This window comes from Vombatus ursinus, unplaced genomic scaffold (assembly GCF_900497805.2).
Source record: "Vombatus ursinus unplaced genomic scaffold, bare-nosed wombat genome assembly UNPS02004259.1, whole genome shotgun sequence".
Classification (NCBI taxonomy): Eukaryota; Metazoa; Chordata; class Mammalia; order Diprotodontia; family Vombatidae; genus Vombatus; species Vombatus ursinus.
Genome location: NW_020944037.1, coordinates 213753 through 239806, shown reverse-complemented (window position 1 = coordinate 239806; position 26054 = coordinate 213753). Strand labels below are relative to the sequence as shown.

Below are 26054 nucleotides of genomic sequence, written 5' to 3'. Positions count from 1 at the left end.
TCCATTTCACCTCTGCAGCATCTCTGGTCCATTTCACCTCTGCAGCATCTCTGGTTCATTTCACCTCTGCAGCATCTGAATACAGCCTCCATCACCTCCCTCCTGGACTGCTGGGGTGTCTTTCTGCCTCAAGTCTCGCCCGTCTCCAATCCATCGTCCAGCTGGCCACCAAAGTGATTTTCCTAAAGCACAGGTCTGACCATAACGCCCCCTTACTCAATAAACTACAGTGGCTCCCTATTGCCCCCAAGATGAAATATAAAATCCTCTCTTTCAAAAGAGTATAAGGCCATTCCCAGCGTGCCTCCCGCCCCTCATCTTGCAGTCTTCTTACTCCTTGTATCTTGTCATGTTCCCTTCATTTCAGTGACACTGGTCTCCTGGCTTTTCCTTGAACAAGACACACTCTGTCTCCTGACATCAGGCATTTTCCCTGGCTGCTTCCTATGCCTGGGACGCTGTGTCTTCTCATCTCTGCCTCAGGTCTTAGCCCAAATCCCACCTTCTATGAGAAGCCTTTCCCAATTCCTGTCAATGCTAGTACCTTTCTCATGAGACTACCCACTCCCAACTTAATTCTGTCTGTATTTTGTTTGCATATAGTCATCATTTGCATGTTGCACCCCCTCCACACACACACACATACGGAGCAGGCACTGTCTTTTGCCTTTCACTGTATCCTTAGTTCGTAACACATTGCTGGGCACTAAGAGGCACTTAATACATTCTTACTGATTGACAGTGCTTCTTGGTCAGGACTTTAAATACTGGGCTAAGCCTTTTGAACACTCTGGAGAAGGGGAGGGAACCAAAGGGAAGGAAGCCTGCTGAGCAGTAGGGAGGGCCCAGCTGAAGCTTAGGAAGCTCGAATTCCTAGCTGGGAAAGTGATTTTTGTTCCATTTTCCAATGTGGATCAGAGCTGCGGAGAGAAGCCCATTAGTCGGGGTTAGCCAGGGTGGAAGTTTGAGAACATCAGGGGTGTGGTGGCGGGTGAAGAGGGAGAGTCCAGGCCTGGTGGCCAACCTGCGTCTGCAGGCAAGGAAAGCTGGCTGGAGAAAATGGAGCACCAGGGAGGGAGAGAAGCTAGTGTCAGGGGATCTGGACGGAGGCTTCTCTCCATGAGGGAGGGAGCCGGGAAAGCCTGTGGATTCTGAGCAGAGTGGGGGCAGGAGGGGGAGGCAGGCAGCTATGGGAGTAGAAGTGAAGGAGAAGACGTTGTGGGAGAAGGGGACGGGCCCCTGGCCCCAGTGCTGATCTTCTGGAGGATGGTGGGGGATGGGGCTGGGGCTGGGGCTTCTGGATCATTGATTTGTAGTCGAGAGCTCTGCAGTCAGCCGCTCCAGCCTTCTCATTTGTCTAGTCATATTGAAATTTTCTTTTTTATTTTGAACGTAAACACAAACATAGATATTTCCATGTCTAGAGAACAGGGACCAGATTGCATGTGAAACATTGTATGTCCAGTTTACCTTTTTACAGTCTACATTAAATCGAGCCCTGCTCTGCTCGTCTGCATCCTCATGGGCACTTCCTTCTCGTGGATTTCTTTTGTGTTTCTGTGCCTTTCTTCAGTACCTTTCTTCCCACCCCCTCCCCCGGTGCCCCCTCCCCAGTTCTGGGCTTTTCCTCTTCTCTTACCTGGAAGCAGTAGGATGGGAGGGAGACGATGCTGGGGTGCTCCAGGTGTAGAGTGGAGTCAGTGGAGGGGCCTCTAGAACCATTCCAGATGGAGTGTGGAATGTTTACTCACAGAGGAAAAATTGAGCACCACCAAGCATTTATTAGGCACCTGCTCCACGCCAGGCATTGCTGTGACTGATAAAGAGAAAAATAGGAAAGTGTCCTTGGCCTCTTGGTGCCTCTAGGCCTTCCCAGGAAACAGCTTGTACCCATATAGACAGGGTTAGAGATTGGGCTTAATTGAAAGCGGGAACTCCTCTGTGAGAAAACTCTCTTTACGAGCATAGGCTGGCATTGCCTAGAGCAGCAGTCCTTAAACTTTTCAGTTTCAGGACCCCAAAATGATTAATCAGCTCCCCCCCTGCCCCCCCCCCCAAGCTTTTATTTATGTGGGACACATCTACCTCGTATCCATTTCTATATATATTTTATTTGCTGCATTGGGAATGAGAACATCATAGTATTATTATGAAGATAGTTTTGGCCTTGTGGACCCCCAGGGGTCCCAGCCCACACTTTGACAATGCTTGGCCTAGTCTAGCTCTGCAGGTGAAATGAAGGACCTGGGATTAGATAGCCAGGATGTATTGGAGGGGGAATGTGATTCCAGGTTCTCCTGACTTGAAAATCAGGGCTCCTATTTACTGCATTGTGTTGTTGTTGTGGGTGTGCAGGTATGTGTGCATGTGTGCATGCTTGTGCGTGACCTTACACAAAAGCATTCTCACATGACAGCGTGCTAGGACCTCCATCAGTCTAGATTCTCGACTTTGCCCGGACTTGGAGGGAGAGTTCCTTCTGCATTAATGATTTCTTGGCAACTTGGTGACCCTTCCTTAGGGCGCCGTGGGCAGGAGCATCTTTCCTTTCCCTGGTGTGGCTATCAGAGCAGCACTGCCCCCCTGCAGATGGAAAGAGCACCCACTCTGCAGTCTGAGGCCCTGGGTGAAAATCTAACCTCTGATGCCACTCCCTGGGTGACCTCAGCAGGTCTAAAATGAGGGAAGCAGACCGGATGACCGCTGAGGTCTGTGAGCCGATGGCGCTTCCCGTGGGGCGGATTACAGCCGCCTTTGCTGGGAGGCCGACCTGTTGGGCCTTGGATGGGAGCCCTGGCATTCCTCATCAGGCCCAGTTTGAGAACCCAGAGTCCCTTCTGGGCGTGGGTAGGGGGGCTCCCTAATATCAAAGATGCCACCTAGGGAGGAGGGGAAGCTTAGCTGTCCAAATAGGTGCTTATCCTAATTGGGAACAGAGCTAATGATGCATTTCTGCCTCTTTGTGTGTATGTTTGTAAATGTCCCTCTTGATAATAAAAAAGACCAGGCCGGAGCATCAAAAGCTGAAAGCAAATGAAGAAATTCATGAATTTGCCCATTCGCTTTTAACGTGGCATTCCCATTTCCACACTGGCAGTGTAATAATTAGGGTGCCTAATTTTAATCTGCTACGTGGGTGCAGGCTGCTGTTGGTGTGCTCCCGTGCTGGGGTTGGCACCTGCTGTTGTGGGTGACCTTGCAGGCCTCCGAGGAGGCAGAAGATCAGGTGTCCACCCCGTCCGGCCGGGATCGTGTGTATTACGTAGTTTGGTAAATGGTGACTGGGAGCGAAGAATCACGGCCATTACTGGACCCTACTTGGACCAAGATGGTTCTCGACTGCAGCAGCCACGTCCCTGAAGCCTCAGCTGGTCTGGGAGCTGAATTTCCGGGCCTCGCCCTTCCCTCTCTCTTCCTCCTCCTCTGTCTCTTCGCGTGCTGGAAGATTGGTTTCTGATTCCCACAAGGCACCAGCACTGGGGGAGCCTGCTTTGCATGCAGATGCTGGTGGAAAGAACAAAGGCCCACGTTGGGGTTGTGATTATCCATTAAGAGGACACTGCCCAAATGTACATTTCGTTTTTAGAGAGTGCATCGAGGAATGCCTGAATCGTTTGGGCAGGTGCGGTGGAGGCTTTGGGGCCAGGGCTGGGCAGGGGCTCCCTCCCCACACTGTGCCTTTCTCCCGGGTTCCTGGTGGCTCATGTGCACTTTGAACACCTCAGGCTGTGGTTTTGTTTGTCGCCTTATTTATTTTTATCCTCACCACATGGAAATGCAGAAATTTTCAGCTGGGCCAGCTATTTTCCAGGTATCCTGTGAGGTGCTGAGCATGGAGCATGGGTCCCGGTGGGGAAGCACAATTCACGGCCCCTCATTGTTTCCTGAAATGAGTTTGGAAGGCCAAGTGGAGAGTGACAGCTAGCACGCTTCTGGGAAATGGGTTGGGGCGTGTACACGCGTGTGTGTGTGTGTGTGTATGTGTGTGTGTGTGTCTAAACGGGTAACTGAGGCAGTGGGAGATAGTTTTTTAAGCCAGCACAATAAGCGTCCAGCTCTCAACGAGCGTGGCTCCCAGTTGATTGTTTATTGAACCCAAGTGTTTGCTGATTCTCAGGAACATGCGTGGGGTTCTCCAGGGAGAATGGACCTGGCCCAGCAGGCAAAGAGTAAAACACAAGGAAATTCATTCCTCGGGGTGTTGTCTGGGGAGCGAGGGGAGGGATGGAAATCGCATTCAGAGGAGGGCTCCATCTGCTTTGCTGCGGGGCCTCCTCAGGGTAGAGGGGCGAGGTTGCCAGGCTTCTCTGCCCAGTGCTCCTCCCTCTCTCCATCGCCCCGTCTTTTCCTCTCTTCCTCTTCCCTCCTTGCTCTCCTTTCCTTTTTCCCCTCCCTCTCCTCCACTCCCTTTCCCTGGTTCTGTTCAGGATTCCCGCCTCCTCCGCCTTGTTTTCTGGAGCCTAGTAGGTGTCTTCTAGGGCCCCTAGTCTGGTGCAGGCAGAGTGGAACCCCTCATCTGCTCTAGAACCAAATGGGCCCTTGGGAATCGCGTGGGCCATTTCTTTGTTTTCTTTTCTCTGCCTTCCCGCTCTCTCAAGCCTGTCCTTCTTCCTAACTTAAAATCCTGGAATCGTGGTAGAGCTGAAAAAGACCTTAGAGGTTGAAGGTCATCTGCCACATTTTATAGTTGAGGAAACAGGTCCAGAGAGGTTAAGCACTTTCCCCAAAGCCGCACAGGCAGTAAGTGGCCAGGCCTGGATTTGAACCCAGGTCTTTGGACTCCAAATCTGCTGCCTTGTGTTTCCTGCCTCATTCTGGTTGGATAGATTTGCCGAGGCCCCCTGATTCTGCTTTTGCAGCATCTCCGACCCCCATCGTCTCTTCTTCATGCACAGGCCATCTTCACCCTCCTGGGCCGGCCTCCTTTGTGTAGCTGCTAGAGGCTCCCTGAGGTGCAGATCTGACCCCGCCATTTTCTTACTCAAAGACATCTTGTACTTCCTTGTTCTGGCTTTTCAGACTTTCCTCCATCCGCCCGTAGCTTTGTTTTGCAGCCCCCTTTTCCCCCTCTGGGTCCTGCCCTCGCCTCTGCCGTCTCCTGTGCCCACACGTCCACCTGCCAGAACATTTGTGCCGCCGCTTCTGGAGTCTTCTGGAAGGTCCTGGGTCCAGTTCCTGTGAGGGCCAAGTAACTTTGCTCAGACATCGGTTCTCCTGGCCAGGCTCCCTTGAGAGACAGCCTGAGGGTCGGTGGGAAAGGCTTTGTCTTCTCCCTGACTCTGGGGAGATCTGTGGCTTCCGCATTTAGAGCTCATGGAATTCATGTGAAGGAACTCAGATCTTTCTTCCTTCCTTTTTTCTTCCTTCCTCACTCCCTCGTTTCTTTCCTTCCTTCCTTCTTTCCCTCCCTCCCTCCTTCCCTTCCTCCCTCCCTCTTTCTTTCTTTTCCTCTTTTTTTTGGTCTTCTTTTTTTTTAAAGGCAAAAATGCCCTAAGCAATAGAAGTCCTTTTTGTTCTGGGTTTTGATGAGTGCACGTTGTCCCTTGAGTGACTAGGCTGTAGGTTGTGGCCCTCTGAGCAGTCGCTAGGGGAAAGCCCCCTGGCAGATTGCCTGATGGTCATGGATAATAGGAAGGACTCCCTCTCCTCAGTATAGCCCTTGAGGGAGGTCACGCCAATAGCTTTTTTCTCTAGGCAGTGACCTGCCCAAGGTCCTTGGTCTCCTTGGCCCCTTGTGGTCTCTCGGCCTCTCAGCCTCTTGGGAATTGTCTTCCTGGCTGGCTGAGTCAGCAGCGTTGGTGCGCCCGGACCCCTGACGCAGAGCTGGAAGGGACCTTGGAGGCCGTAGGTCCAGGCCTTTTGTTTTACAGTTGAGGAAACTGAGGCTCAGTGACTCGGCCAAGCGTCTGAAGTGGGAGCCGAATCCAGGTTCTCTGACTCAGGGTTGTGAGCATCTGGTGAAGTAGTCTGTGTATCTGTGCAGAGCACTTTGTAAACCTTTGAGTGCGACACAGATAATAGCCATCATTGTTAATTAATATTATCATGATTTTCCAGAGCTTGGGCTCTGGAAGGGATTTCAGGTGGGTATCTTTTTTTTTTCATTTTTTAAAATTAAATTTATTTCTTTATTTTTAGTTTTCAACATTCACTTTTAAAAGATTTTGAGTTCTAAATTTCTCCTTCTTCCTCCCCTCCCCCTACCCCAAGACAGTGTGCAATCTGGTATAGGCTGTACATGTACAATCATATTAAACATATTTCCACATTAGTCATGTTATAAAAGAAGAATCCAAACAAAAGGGAAAAAAAACACGAGAAAGAAAAAGCAAACAAACAAAATAAAGTAAAAGTAGTGTGCTTTGATTCGCTTTCAGACTCCATAGTTCTTTCTCTGGATCTGGATAGCATTTTCCATCATGAGTCTTTTGGAGTTGTCTTAGATCCTTGAATTGCTGAGAAGAGCTAAATCTATCATCGTTGATCATTGTTACAATGTGGCTGTTACTGTGTACGACGTTCTGCTGGTTCTGCTCGCTTCACTCAGCATCAGACCATACAAGTCTTTCCAGGTTTTTCTGAAGTCTGCCTGCTCATCATTTCTTATAGCACAATAGTATTCCATTACATTCACATACTACAACTTATTTAGCCATTCCCCAGGTGATGGGCATTCCCTCATTGTCTAATTCTTGGCCACCACAAAAAGAGCTGCTATGAATATTTTTGTACATGTAGGTCCTTTTCCCATTTGTGTGATCTCTTTGGGATACAGACCTAGAAGTGCTCTTGCTGGATAAAAGTGTATGCAGAGTTTTATAGCCCTGTGGGCGTAGTTCCAGATTGCTCTTCAGAATGGTTGGATCAGTTCACAACTCCACCAACAATGCATTAGTGTTCTAATTTTCCTACATCTTCTCTAACATTTATCATTTTCTTGTTTTGTCATGATAGCCAATCTGATAGGTGTGAGGTGGTATCGGGTAGAATATCTTTATGAGAAACATCAGAGTGGAAGCTCTCTGCCCCTTCCTATCTGTCTCACCACTCTGACACTCAAATTCCTTTTGTGCAAATAGGGATCCCATTCCTTGTGCTGCTCATTGGCAGGACTGTAAACAGTAGGGTCCCAGAGCAGGAACTGGAAGGGGCCTCAGAGGCGGTCTGGGCTGCCCTGCCCCTAGGAAGGGTCCAATGACTTGCCCAAGGTCACCGAGGGAGTTTGGCACTCTCCTCCCTGTGCCGCGTGCTTCGCTCTGATGGCTCTGGGTGGTTCAGGGATTCTGAGCACACACAACACCACCCATTGAGCCAAAACATGAAGTCGGGGCCTTTTTGTCGTGGACACGGCTGCTATGGAAGCTTGTGGGTGGTGAAGGCAGCTTTCAAGGATGTTCGCAGTCCCCTTGCGATGGCATTTGCTCTCTGAATTTCTTCAGCAAAACATTTTAAAAAATAAATTCCAAGCCAGCCCCAAGATCCTGCAGCTGCTCCGGGATCTGTGAATGTGGGGGGTCCGGGGGGAGGCTCTGTGGAAGCCGTCTTGGGAGTTTCTGTCCATTAAATACGGATTTGGAGAGCAGGGATGCGTAGAGGGGGGATCAAGGCCTTGGCATCTCCCCTGCCCGCTGGCCCTCTGATCATTCTGTACCATTGATATTTTCCCTCGGTAGCCAGTTTGGTTGATGGAGCCGCCCAGAGATGGTGCCTGGGGTTCCAGGGGTGTGGCTGCAGCAGTAGCTCGGCTTCTGTGGAAATACTTGGATTTTTTTCACCGACTGGTGATATGATTTTGAGGATGTGCTTACAAGGGGGAAAAGTGGACCACGATCCGTGCATAAAGGTGGGGCAGCGCCCCCTCGAGCCCCCTGATGTTCAGCGTCTCTCAGGGAGTGCTCTGCTCACAACAGTCTCCTGTAGATCGGGGCTGCCCGTGGAAAGGACCTTCCCAAGCCAAGGGAAGGGTGAGGGACTTGTCTCCGCTTGGTGTTGGCAGGCTCAGTGGGGTACCTGCAGCCGCAGCAGCCATGCGTGCGCTGTGGCTCGGCCTCCTGAGAAGGTCTGTCTCCTCCCGTGGCCTGGGCCCCTGCTCAGCTCCTTAGCGCCCTGGCAATCCAAGAAGACTTTTTCTCCCTGTCATTTCCGTGCCCAGGCAGAGGCCGTGGACTCTTGGAGGTGAATTCTGTGAAGCAGGGGCCAAATTGGAGATGTTGTGACCTGCTTTCAAAATACACAACTCACTCCCCAACGCTCATGCCCTTAACCCCCTTCAGTCACTGCTGCTCTGTGTCCCCAGTGTCCAGCTGCTACACCTTCGCACAGGTAGATCCCACCTCCCTCGTTCCTGGAATATTGTCTCTCCTCATCTCTTCATTCCTCTTTCCTCCCCCTTGTAATTTGCCTCCTCCGTACTTTGTATTTCCTTGTCCTTATGGGGGGTGCCCCCTCCCCCCTCTGAATGTAAGTAAGCCCCCTTCCTGAGGGCAGGGGCTACATAGGCTTTTGGTCCTTCTACCCCTGGCCCCCAGCAATGCCCGATTTCAATAGAGGAGTGAAAATTAAGGTGTCGGTTTTACCTTCCAAGTTCATGGACGGCTTCAAATCTATCCTTAGACCCCAGGCTCAGAACCATTGCTCTGATTACCCAAGTGACTGCAGGCCTTCATCTCCTCACCTGTAAAAGATTGTAGAGAATGGTCCCTGACCCAGGGCTAGAAAGCTTTCAGGGACAAAGACACAACACTGTGCTTTCCAAGTGCCCCTGGCTCTGTAAAAGCACGGGATTTAATGCTAAGCAAACAGAAGTGTGCTGGTCTCTCTGGCTCACCCTCTCTCTGGCTCTCCCTTGAGGTGCATCAACTTGAGGGCTCTATAGCCTCGGGGGCGGAGGGGGGTGGGGTGGGGAAGAGGCAGGAGCACAAATGAGTGTTCTGCAAATGTAAGAGATTTCTCATTGGAAGGGATCGTCCAGTGAGCCTTCTGCCAGTGGTCCCACCTGCAGGCAAGGACAGCGTACTCATCTCCCAAAGCTGCCTGAGCGAAGGGATTGGCCCAGGAGACATGCGCGTAGTCAGTGGAAGCCTTTCTTGGGGTGCCCCGTCCCCCAAATCCCTCTTACCACGCTGAGTCCCCGTATTCAGGAGTGACCAGCGAGGATGGAAGACTCTTGGAAGGTGCTTGTGCTGTCTTCAGAGAGCTGGAGAGGAATGTCCATTTTGAAAGTTCCTATTTATAAATTGGATTATCAGATGTGTAAATCAGATAACTGCTGAGCTTTTCACTTGGGCTAATGGACTATGTGTGAAACAAGGCTGAATTGTCGCTTCCATAAGCCTCCAGCCAGACAAGGGATGTTATTATGGGGAAGATAGGATTACCCTCCCTGAAAAAACTGAAGCAGGCAGTTGGAGAGAAACCTGTGGAGGCAGCTGGAGAGGAGGAAAGCTGTATCCCAGTCAGCATGTCCTGCTGCAGCAGGTTGGGGTGAGGGGCGGGGGGCAGGGGGCGTGCAGCTCAACTGCTTGCAGGGGAGGGGACTTGCTGTTGTGGGCTGCATATGCGCTTTGGTTGATTACCTAGGAGGGGGTGACTCAGGGGGTGACTCGTTGTGCACTTGGCCCCTTAGGACTCTGTTCCTTTGTAAAAATGCAGTTTGAATTAGCGTCTTCTGCTTTAAAATCACCTGCATTTCTCAGTGTGTATCTCCCCCTTCCCTTCCCAGAGAACCATTCCTTATAAAGAATAAAAAAAGTTCAATAAAATTAACCAATCGTTGAATTTCTCTGATGTGTGTGGTATTCCACACCTGCAGGCCATCATCTCTCTAAGGAGTGGGGGGAGACTTACGCTATTTGTGGCGGGTGGAGCAGACTGTCGTCGACAGATAAAAATGCTGGTTTTAGAGGATGTGACCTTGCATCATCTCCTTACGCCTGGCATTGTTTGGGCTTGTTCTGAAGAGCCAGAGTGCTGCAGTGTGGCGGGAAGGACCCTGGAGCAGGGATCTGGGTTCTAGCTCTGACTTGGGAAAAACCAATGTGTCTCGTGATCATGCAGAGGGCTCTATCTCTGGGCCTCGGCGTCTCTGCCACCTGTCTTGGTTTGTGGGTCTGTACCGCCGATGTGCTCCTGAAACGGTGGGCCATTGGTCATTGGACTGCTGATAAGGGTGTCCTGGAAGTGGTGTGGGGCTGTGTCCATGCAGTCCTTCTTGCCTTGGGGCTTCCCTCGACTGTACCGATTCCAGAGCCTGAGATTTGGGCAGGAGCTGCCTTTCCATGCAGATAGAAATCACTCTAAAATGCACAAGTGGTCATTCGAATGTCAGCAGGCCATTGAAGTATTGGTCTGATAGGTCAGTCACCTGGAGAATGGGTGCATGAGTACATTTCGTTTCTTTGGAACCTCTCGATTCTGTGGGGTTTGTGGGCAGCCACTCCTGCGTGGACCCCCGACAGGCAGTAGTTGGGAGTGGGGCTTTGATGTCAGGGGACCACTTTTGGACCAGCCCATCCAAGACCCTGGAGGGTGGGGATGCTTTGGGCTCTGGCAATGTATTGGATTAGAACAGGGGGGAAACAGCTCTTTACAGGAGGCCCACCTCAGGGCCGTATTTCCAAATGCCCTCGTAGAGACAGGTTTCTGAGGAAACTGAGGTCTAGGGAAGGTGGTCACTTGCTCAAAGTCACACAGATGATAAGTCCCTGCGGCAGGATTTGAACCCAGAGCCCATCCTCTGAAGAGGTGGCTTTTAGGCCAGCTGTTGCAAATTTCTAGCCCTGCAGCTGCCTCAGTTTCCTCCACTGTAAAATGGGGAAAATAATATATGCCTTATACTATGCAGGGTGGTTGTGAGGATCTTTGTAAACTTTTAGGCATTGAGTGACTCCAGGTCAAAACTTGACTCTGATCAGCTTCAGTAGGAGGCGTTTATGCCCAGCACCGGTTTGGGGAGGGCTAACACATACGTGTTGGTGACGAGTCTGCATGTAAAGCATTCCCTCTTGGAGGAGGTTAGTGTCTTCTCCCAAGATGGCGGCCTCCAGCCGTTCCCCACCCTCAGGCCTGGTGCTCAGAGCGTTTTTATTTGCCTGAGTGATGGTGAACTGTCACTCGGCCTCCCACCTCAATGACAGCCATGTGGGAGCTGGCTGGCCTGGCTTATGGGAGCAGTCTGTGAACGGGGAGGGGCCATGAAGACTAGCCAGGTCCATGAGGCCCGAACCAACGAGGCTGACCTTGCCAATGTTAGTTAACAAGAAACGTTCCTTATTCTTGTGTTAAAAAAAAAATAAATAAAGTTTTGGGGCCAAGGCAAAGGACATAGTGATACTGAGAGTGAATGCTGATGTTAATGAAACCTGACTGACCGTCTGCCCCCGAAGACTCGCCGTCTTTGTGGAAACAGTGGGGCTGGCAAGCTTTCTAACGCTGACGGTCAGAGGCCTCCACAGCTGCGTGTCCCTCCTCAGGAGGAAAGAGGCCATTTGCTATAGGGGAAGTCGTGCCCCAAACGATCACCTGGAGTCACCTCTCGGCCTAAGAGTTGACGTTCGGCCAGGCCAGCAGAAGAGGCAGCGCTCCGGGGAGCCCAGGGCCTGGAGACGGGGGCCGGGGGCCATGCCGGAAGCGGAAACACAAGAAAAGCCTGAACCTTCCTCCTCTAAGAACCTTCCCGCGGGAGCGGCCCAGAGCGGCGGCTACATCTCCGCTTCATTCGTTTGGGTTTTGTTGCGTTGTCGAGTCACAGACTTCACTGCCGTCATTGCGTGTCTGTGTCCGGCTCTGTGTGCTCTCCTTTCTTTCATCCGCCCATGCTGTTCTTTCTTTGCTTTCCTTGTAAATACTTCCACGTTTCTGTCTTCCTTTTTAAAAATCATTTAAATAAAATTGTAGAATATCATCCTTTCAACACACAGTAATGTGATCAGCTGTTGACAAACTTTTGAACATTTAGTAGCGTGTAAGTTGTGCTGGGGGGCCCAGGGCACAGAGCTCTGGGCCTGAAGTCAGGAAGACTCCTCTTCATGAGTTCAAACCTGGCCTCAGACATCTTCTCACTGTGTGACCCTGGCCGAGTCACTTCACCCTACTTACCTCAGTTCCTCATCTGTAAAATGCGCTGGAGAAGGCCACAGCCCACCCCTCCGGTCTCTTTGCCAAGAAAGCCCCAGATGGGCCCGGAGAGTTGGACAGGCCTGGAACAACTGAGTATCAATGACATCTCTGTGTTCCTTGAGCCCAGAGACTGTTTCTTTTTGCCTTGATAATCCCCTTTGCTTGACATGGTGCCGGGACGGAGTAAACATTTATAAATTATTCGTTGAGTGCAGTTCTGATTACAGCCTGCAAAGTGCTGCTGCCTACATTCTGTGTGGCTGCATGAGCCATGATATACAGACTACAATCGGTGTGTCACACATATGTCACAGTGTGCATGTGTGTTTGTGTGTCTCTGTACACACGTGCACGTACATGTATGTTGGTGCTGATGCTCTTAGGGAATATTCCAAGTAATGAAGGCAGTCAGTGTTTCAAAGAGTAGTTTACTTTTGTGATGCTTGGTGAATCCTGCTCGGTAACCCTGCCAAAAAACCGCTTTGTTCCGCCAGGGACACAGGAGTGAATGCTGCTGGCTGTCCGTAACCTGCCGACAGTGAGCTCTGTCGTTTGTGGGTGGCGGTGCAGTGGTTAGAGAGCCGGGTCTAGAGCCAAGAGGGCCTGAGACACGTACCAGCCGGGCGACCCTTTACCAAGTTGCTTACCCTCTGCCTCAGTTTCCTCAGCTGTAAAATGGGAATCTAACAGCACTTTGCTGCGGGTTGTGAGCGTCAAGTGAAATAAAAGATAATTGTAAATTCTAGCACAGCGCCTGGCCCACGATCGGCCCTCTCTAGACACTCGTCATCATCGTTGTTGGCAGCACCATGAGAGGCCTGAGCTGTCCCTCTGACTTAGTGGATGAGTAGCAAAACTGCACGTTTTTCAGTTCGCCCTTTGACCATAGGTGCGCCGTGGGCGGGCGCGGCCCTGAGCAGCGTAGTCTTTCCTTCTGCTTCGACGGCCCTTTTATTTGTTCTTTTTTCTAAGTTCTTTTTCTTAGTCTGTTTTTCTTTTTCTTTTGACAGTTCTTCATCGGAGGTTGTCACCCCTCCCTTTCCAAACACCTGTTACTTCCCCCAAATGCTGTCCCTGTTCATGCTCCCCCCGCCACCGTGGAATACGCTCGTTTATTATTGTTGTCACAAATTCTGGCCCTGGAAATTGATTAAATTGGCATTTTCCGAGAGGTTTTCCTTTGCGTTTCTCTGCATCTTCGAGGGCTTGAGCAGTTTTTCAGGTTCTCCCTATTTTGCATTTCTTCCTTGGAGAACAACTGGTCCTTACTCTGTGACGCACTGATCCGACTCTCAGGACTGGCCTTCAGCATCCTCCTCACAGCACGCTGGTCCTGGGGAGAACCTCCACACTCCCTGGATGTCCAGCAGCTGTGGGCCAGCTGAACACACGCTGGCACAGTGGCAGACCGAGAAAGACGGGAAGGTCATGGGTGCTGCTGCTGAGCGGGCCGCCTCCCTGCTGAGGCCCACTGAGGGTAGCCGTGCAAAGGACGGGAACCGCCAGACGGAGGGCTGGGGGCCCAGAACCAGCCTGGACAACTTGATTCTCGGCTTGGGAATGTTCACATCTGGTTTTTTTTTTTTTCAGTTTTTGATGGAATTCTAAAGGCTTCAGTTTGCATTTCCTAATACAGCGATTCTTTGAGTTCGTTTGCAGGTTTGAACATTCATTGATAGTTTATAGAATAATTATTTTTAAAGCACTCATCTCCACATGCCCTGGGGGTTCTTCTATTGAACGATTTACAATAGCATTCCTTTTTCCGTGGCTCGCTGGCCATCAGAGTCAGCCTGCGTTTCTTGAATGTCTGCGCCCTACCAGCAGTTCACTCGGCGTTGTGTGGGAACTGCCCCGGCCTGGCAGTCAGTGGCTGCAGATGTGGCACCCGGACCCTTGTCTGGGTGGTAAATGTGGAGAGGTTGGGGCAGGCGCCATGGAGGGGTGGGGGGAGAGTGTGCAGGAGACGCTAAGGTAGGGACGCAGAAATGAGCTTGACCTCTTGGGCAGGCTGGGCACAATTAGCCGGCATTTGTCTGAGGCTTTTCTGTCTGCCACCTCCTTAACGCTGCTAGGGACTGCTGACCCAGTAGTGTTACAGTTCTGGATCTGGAAGTGGCCTCAGGTCCCATTTAGCCCAAGCCCCCCTCATTTTACACGTAGGGAAACTGAGGCCTAGGAAGCTAAAGTGATCGAGTGTCCTTGGAACATACGTCTCGAGCTGGAAGGGATCTCAGGGGCCAAATCTTGGACGTCCCCGGGCTCCTGTGGCCGCTCTCCAAAGTGGGCCTCGAACCCCCAGGGCTTTTTGGTTCTCAGCCTATGCCCAGTTGCCTTTACTTGTTCCCGTAAGGTTTGTAAGGCATTGTGCAGACTTTCTCATTTGGTCTGTGGGGAACCTCCTTGCCCTGTGAGGGATGAGCCGGCACGGACGCAGAGAGGGCGACTGGCTGGGGGTCACACAGCAGAGTCCCTGGCAAGAGTGGCATTGGGACCCAGCTGCTTGACTCCCCAAAGCCCCTTCCTCTCTTCCTCGCCGAATAGCCAGCAGCTTCTGACAGGAAGAGCCGGGTGAAAGTCCATTCATTTCATGGAAGAAAGTTCCTGGCAGGGAGATGGAGCTGCTGGAGCAGCCGTGACATTCCGGACTTGGGTGGGGAGAGGTCGGTCCCAGTCCTTGCCGTCATCCCTGCCCCTAGCCCTGGGCGCTGGGGAGTTCTGCGGGGGCTTTGCCTGTGGGACCCTCGAGGTCTGCCTGTTGCCTTTGGCCTCTCAGTATGTCTGGCCTGCTGGTAGGAGCCTTCCCCGTGGGAGTCAGAGAGAGCAGAGCCCCAGCAGCGGCCGCCTGGTAGGCCTGGAGCCCCTTGCTGAGCGGAGGCGTGAGGCCCCTTCACTTTGTGCTGGCATAGGGAGCCCAGAGATTGAGGCTGAGTGCGGCATTGTGGCTGTGGGGCTGGCCTCTGCCTGCTGAGTCACTGAGCCAGCAGGGGCCTCCCCTAGGGCAAGGGTGCAGCATTTCCCCAGATTGCCGAAGCTTGGACCACCCAAGGACTTCTTGAAACTTGTCGGGACAAACACACAGACATAAACCCAGAGAAATGGCTATTTCTGGGAGGCAGTGTGGGGCAGTGGGAAACGCCTTGGTCCTCGAGGCCCTCGGTCCCACCCTGGCGTGTGTGCGGGCACAGTTCCTCCTGCTCCGAGGGCCTGTGTTCTCCCCCATCTGCTCCTTCTAGGCACAGGACTCCCTCTGGCAGTCGCTGTCATTGTTGGATTTGACCTTCCTGACCCGCATGTGTTGGAAAAGTGCAGCGGAAGGTCCCTGAGGTAGGCGTGTGCACACACAGGCTGGTTCTGCCAGGCTGGGTCAGCATGTTGAAACACCCTCGGACAGGGGCCATCAGTTTGATGGAACCCGTCCCCAGGGTGGGCCCGCTCTGATAGTCGCTGGGGAGTCCGGCCCTCTGCGTCTCTTTGATCGGACCGGGGGCCGTCAGAGCGCCGTGTCCCTCCTGTCTGCGGCCCCCCAGCCCGGAGGACCCCGCTGCTTCTCCAGCCGGCCCCATCCGGATCGGCCTTGATGCGGTTTCTGTCTTTGCCCGTTCGCGTGCCTTCCTCCGGCCTTCCCCGTGTGGCCCCCCCAGCCACAGTAGGAGACTCTGCATGGTGGGGAGGAGTAGATACGGGGGTAACGAGTGAACGAGCTAATGAAGAAACCAATTGGATCCGTTAAGCTTTTCTCGTGTGCCAAGCTCCGGGCCTACAAACAGAGAAAGTGCTCTCTGATGGAGGAAATGGCACAGCAGGGAGTCCGGCTGTGGCTGTGGAGGCCCCTCGGGCACAGCGGCCGGCCGTCCTCCGTCCCACCAGACAGAATAGAGTTGTGGGTTTCCTCCTCGTCGTCGGGGCTGTGGGGTTGGAATCCTGATGGCTCCATGGCCTCAGACAGTCTCACCCCTCCCATTCCCCCTCGTGCCTCAGTTTCCTCTGCTGTATGATGGGGATAATAAGAATTCTTTCCTGCCCTGCATGTTGAGGATCCAGGGAGCCAGGCTTTCTTGTGTTTCTCTTGCCCCTGGCTGTCAGGGTGAGCCGCCTTCCCTGCTGCCCCTGACTTGGCCTGACTTTCCTCTAGGCCTTTTCCATTCCTGTCAAAGCACACCCAAAATGTGGCATGATTTTGGTAACCCCAGGAATGGTGTGGGATTATAGTTGGGATTCTGTGTAAAAGCTCTCAGTGACAGAAGACGCCCTGCCTGTTGCTCCTGTGACCTCCTCTCTCCTCCCCCCCCCCACCCCATGACCTGCTTTGCGCATGAGTTACTGGGTGTCATTTTTTGTGAGTGACAAGGTGTTAGCTACACCTAGAAGTTCAGAGGGTCAGAATGGGAAGTGACCTTGAGTTATCCCTTCCCACCCCCATCTTTTCCCAGGTGAGAAAGGCAAGAAGTGACTTCCCCAAGGTCGTACACACGTCCATACAGCCAGTGGTAAAGTGGGGCCTCTGACTTGGGGTCTGGTTCTCGTTCCACTCTGCCAAGACTAGAATGTGGGGGAGACGTGCACTCCTGCTGGGGGGGATCCCCTCAAACGCAGGGACAAGGAGGGCCAGGAAGAGAGGGAGCAGGGGATGGGGGGAGGGGCCATCTCCGTGGGGAGCAGGCTCACTTCGGGGCGAGCAGGACTCCTCCCTCCCTTGGAAGTGACTTGCCCCCGGTCACCGTGGAGTCCCCATCTTCTCGTTGGCTTCTGTGTGTGTGCTTGGGGTGGGAGGCCTGTGGGCGAACACTCTCGGGTCAGAGGAGTGGGCCGGGAGCGCCCCTCGCCCTGCTTTATGACCTTGGCCGTGGCCAGGATCTCCATTCTGTGTCCTCTGCTTCCTGGCGCCTCTCCTGTTAGGCGACGGGAACCCGTGATTCCCGCCTCCCTCTTGCCAACAGCTCTTTTGGCCCCCGTTCTGTGTGAGGCCCCTTCCCCGGGGCTCCTGCAGGAGAGGGGGAAGGCAGCGAGGGGCCCGTCGGTCTGCTCTGGGCCTCTCCGTGGCATAGGTGGCCCGGCAGGAGGGAGTGTACTGGCCCTTGAGCTGGGGGAGGGGAGCCCGGGGAGGCCGTTTCCCCGCCGGTCCTGGTTGGAGCTGACTGCACGCCAGCATCCTAGTGAGGTTCCCAGCAGGGCTTTTGCAGCCCACAGGCATTTCTGCCCCTTCGTCCTGTCCCCGTGGGAAATAGCGGCTTCTGCTGTGCCTTTAATGGATGAGGTTAGAGGGGCCGGGCCCATGGCTTCCTGGCACGCTCGCTCGCTGGTGGTGGGGCTGCTGAGGACGGCTTTTTAGCCACTGTATCCTCTGCGTAAAAGTCCAGAGGGAAAGGGTCCTTTTGGTCTTGTGTTCACAGAGCCTTGTTGGGTTGGGTCCTCATCGAGTAGGACGTGATGTGAGTGTGGCATCAGAGTCAGAGTTGGACCTCGGGACGTCTGACTCCACCGTCCCCATGGGGCCTCCAAAAGAAAAGGGCCCGTGGGAGTCGAGAGCCTGGCACCCCATGCTGCTGGGAGTTGGGGGGCACGCTGGGGGAGCTGCCTCCTCGCCTGTGGGGTTTGACAGAGGTCATTGATTCCTGACTTGTGGGGGGTACCCGGAGTTAGCGCAGGAGGTCCACAAACGCCCACATGCTCCGCATGTTGTTATATTGATCTTTATTTAGCTCTGGCATGAGGACTCAGCCAATCAGATAAGGAAAGATGCCTTCTGGGAACTCAGTGAACAATGTCTCACACATTGAGGTCTTCTTGTTCCTCCTCCGGTGTGTGGGGCCGTCTGTTGTGTCCACATGCAGGTGTCTGCTGGGCCCCCACCCAGACTGCCTGCCCTGTGACCTCTCTGGGCCTCTCTTTTCCTCATCTGTAAAATGGGCTTGAGTATGGGCTACCTTCCAGTTTCTACTGGGCTCTGAAATTCCTGCTGGCTTTGGGCCTTGAGTGCCTTTTGGACCAATAGCGCCAGCCAGCATAATGCAGAGCAGCATGAGGGTGTACATCTGTGCGTGTGTCTTCGTGTGTTTGTGAGTGTCTTTGTATCTTTGTGCCTATATGTGTGAGTGTGTATGTAGATGTGTCTGTATGTGCATTTGCACGCATGCGTGTGTGTGTTGTGTACAATCTTTGGACATTGAAAAGGGAGGGCTTTCTGCCTGAGACGACTGTGGCCCCTGAGGTGGCAAGCCAGCCAGCCTCCTGCCCGTGCCCGGCCCCCAGCGGGTGCTCTGCAATGACGTCCCCTTGGGGAACCAGTCCCTTTCTTACAGCTTGCGTCACTGTTGTGGCTTGGCTTCCTTTTTCTAGGACTCTCCACGGGCCACCAGCCCCTCTGGTCCTCTCGAGAGCTTGAGGGCCCTAAGATGCCTTGACTGCAACCCCCTCTTTCTGCAGAGGAGGAACCCGAGGAAAGGAAGGGACTCACTGCTCAGGGTCCCCCGAAGCCGTGCTTTGAGCTCAGGTCACTCCCTACACCTCTGCCCTGGCGTCCAATGCTTTCTTCCCATGCTTGGGGGTCACGAATTAGCTTCGACATGGAATCGGGTTGTTAGTGAGGGGCTTGTGACTGTCCAGAGGTGGGGGCATCTGAAATGACCTTTCCTTTCTAGATGTTCAGCAAGCTGTGGTGGGATCTGTGATTTCCTCAGCTTGGAGAACTCGAACGATATGACTTAGCCCTGGGGACCGGGAGTGGCCATTGTCGGCCGCTGCTCGTGCTTGTGGCTAACAGTAGGAGGGAGGGTTTGAACCCAGGTGTTCCTGCCTCCAGGCCTGTCACTGTCCCCTGCCATTGGAGAATGTCATCAGGTGCATGGGAACCGTGTAGACCTTTCAGAGGGAGGCTGCGTACCTGGAACTCGGTTCATCATTTCTCGTGGAAAACCCGCTGCCGGTCTCCTTCCCAGCCTCCTCAGAAGACCCTTGTCAGCCCCTCTTTGACTCAGAAGGTTGTTGAGCCTAGTAGTAGGAGCGTCTCCTAGGACAGGTCTGCGGCATGGGTCAAGTCCAGATAAGTAATGTATCTGAAGCCTGTGTCTTTTGGTGGGGAAGGGGATTGAGAATATCATGGAGGGATCGGTTTGCATCGGGCGCCTCAGATTTAAGCACACACTCAGCTCCTAAAGGAGGACTCTAACCTTTAATGACCCCCCCCTCCTTTAATGAAATGATTCCCAGTGATTGGTACCCCCGCTTCTTGCAGTGAGCGACCCAGCTTCTGCCCGGGGGCCACGTGAGTCAGGCTCTGCTTGTGGGCGGTCATGGTGGAGCACCTTGTCCAAAAGCCAAAGTGAGGTCTCTGCAGAGATCCAAGGGCGGAGCCGGAGAGATGCCTGGACGACCCTTCTTTGCAACAGAAGGCGTGTCCTAGCCTCAGGGAGCCGCAGGATGTCCCCTGTGCCCGGCCCACCTCGGTCCTTGCCCTCCTGCATGGGGGTGCGATCAGGCCACCCTATGCTCCCTCCTGTCCCACTAGGGGCTGCCCCTTGTCCACTCTCCCCTATGTCCTGCCCAGTCCCCTTTGCAGCCCCTCCTGCTGGCTCCTGCCCTGTTGTTTTTTTTGTGTGCCACCTAGGCCCTGTTAGTGGACTCCCCCAATCTACCTTCACACACTCCCTTACCCTCCCGGGTCACTCTGTTTCTGCTGTCCTTGTTCCTTCTTCCCCTGTTCTAGCCTGAGGTCTCAGGGGTCCAGTCTTGCTACTGCTTGCCTCTCTGGAAGGCTGCCTCTGCAGTGATTGCCGCTGAGCTTGTGGTAGAGAGTGCGTGTGGCTTCTCTTCATCAGAGAGAGACAGAGAGAGGAGAGAGAGATGGTGGGGGAGGGAGGGAGAGATGGGGAGGGAGAGAGAGAGAGAGAGAGATGGGGAAGGAGGGAGGGAGGGAGAGATGGGGAGGGAGAGAGAGATGGAGTGGGAGGGAGGGAGAGAGAGAGAGAGAGAGAGGAGATGGAGAGGGAGATAACAGGCAGATGGACAGACAAGGGGGGGAGAGAGAGATAGAGATATACCCATAGATAGAAGGTGAGAGACAGAGAGACAGAAGCAGAGAATTAGAGGGAGAGGGAGAGACAGATAGCAGAAAGAGTGGGAGGGAGAAAGAGAAGAGAGACAGACAGAGAGACACATACAGAGAGAGGTGGGAGATGGGGGGAGGGGGAGAAAGAGGGACAAACACACACACACACACACACACACACACACATACAGGGAGAGGTGGAGAAATGGAGAGAGAGGTGGGCAGGGAGGGAGCCAGCCAGCCAGCAAAGAGAGTGGGAGGGAGACAGACACAGACGGGAGAGGGGGAGAGAGTTTTGGGGTTTAGACAGTACTTTGCTTCAGGTCCCTGAGGTAGAGAAAAGGTCCCTCAGACTTGGCTAACTGCTGCTCTACAGGTAAGTAGAGTCAGCTCTCAAGCCTTTCTCTAGCATCTGAAGATTGCAGTACGTTCTCTCCTGGCGCCCCTGTGTGAGAAATGTAATTATTATCCTCTAGATGAGAGAGGGTAATTCACTTGCCCCAGCTCCTTGAAGCTGGATTTGAATCCAGGACTTCCAGACTCCAAGCTCAGTGCTGTCTAGCTGCTTCCGTTGCCTGGGTTTCCCCCTATACCTTCCCTTCCTCCTGTCAAAGAGCCATTCATTATAACAAAGAACTTTAAAAGTCAGCATGGTGGAAACAATCCAATATTCTCTATTGTTTCCTAGCCCTGTGAGCCTCCACCGAGGCACTCTTTTCTGAGCGCTGTTTCCTGGAGCGCGTCTGCAGGGAGAACATGAAATTACCCCATCCGGAAGTGTCGTTGTAGGAGGTGTGACTCCTCTCTGTAGACCAGAGGCTGGATTTTGTGTCTGTAAAGTCAGGCAGAAACCCTGTGGGGCGTTTTCACAGACTCTCAGGATCCTCGGGGGTCCCCTTGTCTAACTCCCTCGTTCTGTAGATGGGGAAACTGAAGCCCGGGGAGGGGCAGGGACTGCTAAGGGCCCACCGAGCTGGGAATCCAGCCCCGGTCCCCCAGCTCGCACCAGTGTTCTTTCCTCCTCATGCCCCGTACCGCCCGCTTATCACCAACCTGGGGAGGTGACTTAGTGGAAACCATATGGTTCCTCTTTTCCCTCTTACTCTGAGCGCACACTTGAGCTTTGGCTCCCAGAGGGATCCCAGTGTGCCTTGATGTTCCACTCCGCGTGACTGAGGTGGCCGGGGCCACCTTCAGAGAAGGGGGGGGAGGAGGGTCCTCGCAGAGCCCGCAGGCCTCCTTGTGGCTGGTTCCCACTCCTCCTTCCTGATCTTTCACTGGTAGCATCAGAGCTCTTGTAAATTATTTTACAAATTATCTCTGAATTAGGTAGAGGCTCACCCAGGAGAAGAGATATCCCCGGCGCAGGGCGGGGGGAGGGGAGAACTGAGAAGGTGCCCTGTGGTCATCCCAGCACCCCAGCTCTAGAGGCCATCCCAACCAACCCCATCATTTTACAGATGAGGAAACTGAGGCCCAGGGAGGTTGTGGGATGTGCCAGGTTCACCTAGGGAGTATGACCAAATGAGATAGTATCTTTAAAGGGCTTAGCTCAGTGCCTGACATGTAGGAGGCGCTTTATAAATGCCTTTTCCCTTTCCTCCCCCACTGAAAAGCTGGAGTGTGTCTAGAGGAATGCACTCAGGTTTGTAAAGCACCTTGAGATCACCCCCTCTGAGTCTGGACTGAAGGGACTGAGGATGCTTTTCCTGGAGAAGAGAAGGCTCGGGTTCATGGGAAAGGTCCCTGGCAACTCCAGGGCTGTCAGGGGACGAAGCTAGAACTGGCTGGGGGGTGGCTGTTGCACCAGCAGCTGAGGCTGAAGCTAAGAGGGCCAGTGAGTGTTGGCGAATGCCAGGAGCTGCCTAGGAGGCAGTGGGCTCCCACCGGGGCCCTCTTGATGGTCACGTCTTGGAGGGGATTCTTGGGCAGGTACTCGGTGGACCCTGGGAGCCTCCAAGAGGTTCCCATTCTCCTTCGTGGTGGGAAGGGGCCTTAGAGGGAAAGCCCTGTGCCTCCTGGTAGTGCCTTGGACAGTAGGTTGGCTGCCTGTCCCCAGGAGTCTGCTCAGAAAGGGACCCTCGGGCTGATTCCTGGCTCTAGGAATCAGAATAGAATCAGAATCTAGGAATACCCTGTGGGGTGTGTGGGTGCTGTGAGGAGTCCTCTAATGTGGCGGTAACAGGATGGGGAAAACCACTTCCAGTCTGTTCCGTGATGTCCGTCCGTCCGTCCTCAGGCCCCCGGGATTTCCATGCTGGCTTCTCGGTAGAAAAGATCATAAGATCCCAGATCCTGCACTGGAGGGTTGGTCTGAGGTATCAGAAACAGGGGCGGGAGTGACTGAACTGCATTAAAATGTCATTGGGAAAGAGTCAGCCAAATAAATAGAAGTGCGTTACAACAAAGATAATACCAATGTGTGGTTTTTTTAGCCGATAGATGGTCGAGGTTGACCCCCGATCTAGTCCCTCATTCTACACATGAGGACACTGAGGCCCAGAGAGGGGCAGTCACTTGCCTGAGGTCCCACGACTGGTAAGTGGTAGAAGCCTGGCTTGAACCCTGAATCCTCTGTGCCCTGAGAGTGATGGCGGGCGAGACCGGCCCCATCCGGCTCTGGCAAAACGTTTGAGAGGAGTGAGCTGTAATCCACTGCATGGGACGATTGATTTGGATGCACTGAGAGCCTTGTCCAGAGTCACTGAGGTGGTCAATGGCTGACCTGGCTTTGGAGCCCATTGTCCTCCACAAGCATTTGTCTGCTGGCCCTGTCCAGGGTGCTGGAGATTCCTGCCTCCCCCCAGGAACTCGCCTCCTAGGGAAACAGCAGGTGTTGGGAGAAGTGAGTACAGATGTGCATGTGTCAGCAGTGGGTGATCTGGGGCGTGGAGCGGGGCGCCGCAGCCTGCTTCCTCCAGCTCCGCTGGCCAGGTGGCGCCTGAAAGCTGAGCCCAGGCGAGCCCTCTGCATTCGCATGCAGCCCCATTCTGCTGGACCGCAACTGTCAATCTCTAACTTAAATCCAGGGAAATTTGGAATTGTTCACACTTTTTCCAAACAAAATTTTCCCTTTAAAAACAATGTAAAAAGTCTTCTAGACAGCAGAGTGTCCAGGGGCGTGAGAAGATGTGAAATAATACCTTTCATTTGGAGGACAGAGAAGCTGGTGAGGGAGGGAAGAGCCAACGCTTGAGAAGGTTTAGAAATGGAAGGGGCCATAACGGACTCGTTTGTTGGTGAGAGAGAGAGGCCCAAGATGGGGACTGTGGGGACTATGGATCTCGAGTCAGAGGGCCTGGTCTCAAACCAAGGTGATCCTGGGGAAATCATTGCCTCAGTTTCCTCCTCTGTACAATGAGAAGCTTAGCAGGTCTCGAAGGCCCCTCCAGCCCTAATCGAGGATCTTGTGATCTTTAGCATGTCGGGGTTCTAGACAGCTGCTGACCTAGCACACATCTGGTAGCTGGACATGGGGGGCTGATGTAAGAAGGTGACAGCTCTCAAGATGGGGGTGGAATGTGCTCCGTTCAGGATACCAGGAATTAGTTTTAATCATAGTTGTGCTAATGACAATTGATAATAATGATGATGGTAACACTAAGTGCATTTTACATGGATGATCTCATTTGATCCTTACAAATGTTCTGGGAGTTATTATTATCCCCATTTTACAGTTGAGGAAACTGAAGGCAGACAGAGGTGAAGTGCCTTGCCCAGCATTACGCAGCTAGTGAGTGTCTGAGGCTGGATTAGAACTCGGGTCTTCCTGAGCTCTATCCACTGTGCTGCCTAGCTGCTTGCCTCTAGGTTTAAAAAAGACATTGATGGGTGCAGCGAGGTGGTGCAGTGGATAGAGCACCTGACTTGGAGTCAGGAAGACCTGAGTTCAAATCCGGCCTCAGACACTTGACATTAGCTATGTGACCCTAGGCAAGTCACCCAAAAAATAAAACAAAATAAAAAAGACATTGATAAGCCAGAGCATGTCCAGGGGAGGCATCCCAGAGAGTGAAGCACATCAAGCTCGTGTCACATGGGGTTCCCTCAAAGGACCCAGGAATAATCAGCCTAGAGGTGTCACCCCCTTCTCACTAACCACCAGTGGCTCCCAGGAGCAAATCCCAAGTGCTCTGTTTGGCCTTCCCTCCTTTCTGGGCTCCTTACCCCTGAGGTCCCCCCACGCACATTCTCCAATCCACTGACTGTCCGTCTCTGGGCTCCAAGCGTTCCCTCTGGCTGGCCTCCCTCAGGGGTCTCTCTCCTTTGGGTCCTCATGTCCCCAGCCTGTGGCATGTTGGAGGTGCTTAATAAATAGTTGTTTGTGGAACGAATGAGCTGAAATGGAGTTAGGAGATTAGAACTCTTCTGAATCTGAGAAGTTGTGTTTTTTTCCTTCTGACCACAGGTCCCGATTCTGAAAGCCTGCTGAGATCCGTGGCTGCTTCTTCGGCTGCTTCTGGTTGCTCAGCCATGCCTGCGTGACTCAGACATAGCCTAGCCCCTCTCCCGCCTGTCTGTGCGTGTGTGATGGTGGGACGTTGGCTCTCTTTGGAGCTGCTGCCGCCGTGGGCTCTGTGATCTGTTTTGAATTATCTACCGGACTTGCCCCCGCTCGCAATGAGCTCCCAAACCCATCCAGGTAAGCGCCCTCTAAGAAGAGGCCCTGGCAGTGGCCCGGGTGCCCAGGTGTCAGTCTGGGACTGACCTTCCCTTTTCAAAATTTAAAGCTTTGTGGAAGCAGTGTTTGTCCATATTTGGGCCTTTGTGCTAATCGCAGTGTGGGTGGGCTATGATTGATGGAGGAATGGGGAGTGCTTGCTTAGTGGTGAATCTCCCGCCAACTTGCACTGTGTGGCCCGTCTCTGGTCCCGGGCAAAGAAAGAGGGGAAATGGTGGTCTTGCCCTAGAGGAAATCAGCTCGGTGCTGGCTACCTTGGACAGTTAATTTCATGGCAGTTTCCTGGCCTTACGATGATCAGCTCATGATTGATTCGGGCCCCCTTGCATCAGCATTATGTGGTCCTGGAGTTGGAATGTGGTCTGTGTGTTGTAGGGCAGTCCCCCTCCCCACCTCCTCAGCCCAGCGTGGCTCATACCCCTGCTGGTTTCTCTGGCGGATGTTTCAGGAAGAATGGTGGTGACCGGACGCTTGGTGGCCTCCCGTCATTGGATGGGAATGGCCAAGGTCATCCTGGAGTGAGTTGTGAGACCCATTTTATTCGTGGTGTGATTGCGGTGGAATGCATTGAGAAGAATGGAAGACTCACAAATGCCTTTTTGTGAGAGAGAATTGGAGGGGAGGCAGAAGGGACCATTTTCATGCAGATTTCTCCCACTGAGCTATGTTCTCATGTCTGGTCAGTGTGGTTTGAGAGGCCAAAATCCCGTGAGGTGAGAGAACCCATGTTCTGTACGGAGATGTACGGAGATCTTCCCTTCTCCACTGGATTTGATCAGGATTGTGGGATTCCTCTGCAGACGTTTTCTGCTGTAGCTTGTGTTGGACTTAACGAGGTGCCAAGCTTATCAGAAATGATCTCCCTGCCCATCCATCTGTCCATCCATTCATCCATCCATTCATCCATCCATCCATCCATCCCATCTATCTATCCATTCATCTATTCATCCATCCATCCATCTATCCATCCATCCATCCATCCATCCATCCTTCTTTCCTTCTATCCATCCATCCATTCATCCATCCTTGCATCCATCCATCCATCCATCCTTCCATCCATCTATCCATCCATCCATCCATCCGTCCATCCATCCATCCATCCTTCCTTCTGTCTATCCATCCATCCATCCATCCATCCTTCCTTCCTTCTGTCCATCCATCCATCCATCCATCTGTTCATCCATTCATCCATCCTTCCATCCATCTTTC

The 26054-nt window shown here is 53.1% G+C and overlaps 1 protein-coding gene across 1 annotated transcript in view; it reads left to right on the top strand.

The window, feature by feature from the left end:
* LOC114054146 (histone deacetylase 4) overlaps positions 1 to 26054 on the top strand; it is a 253940-nt gene that overhangs the window by 15581 nt on the left and 212305 nt on the right. The window contains exon 2 of the mRNA XM_027877293.1: positions 24573 to 24806. Coding sequence (XP_027733094.1) covers positions 24785 to 24806 — 22 coding nt within the window. The 5' untranslated portion in view covers positions 24573 to 24784. The remainder of the gene's footprint in view (positions 1 to 24572; positions 24807 to 26054) is intronic.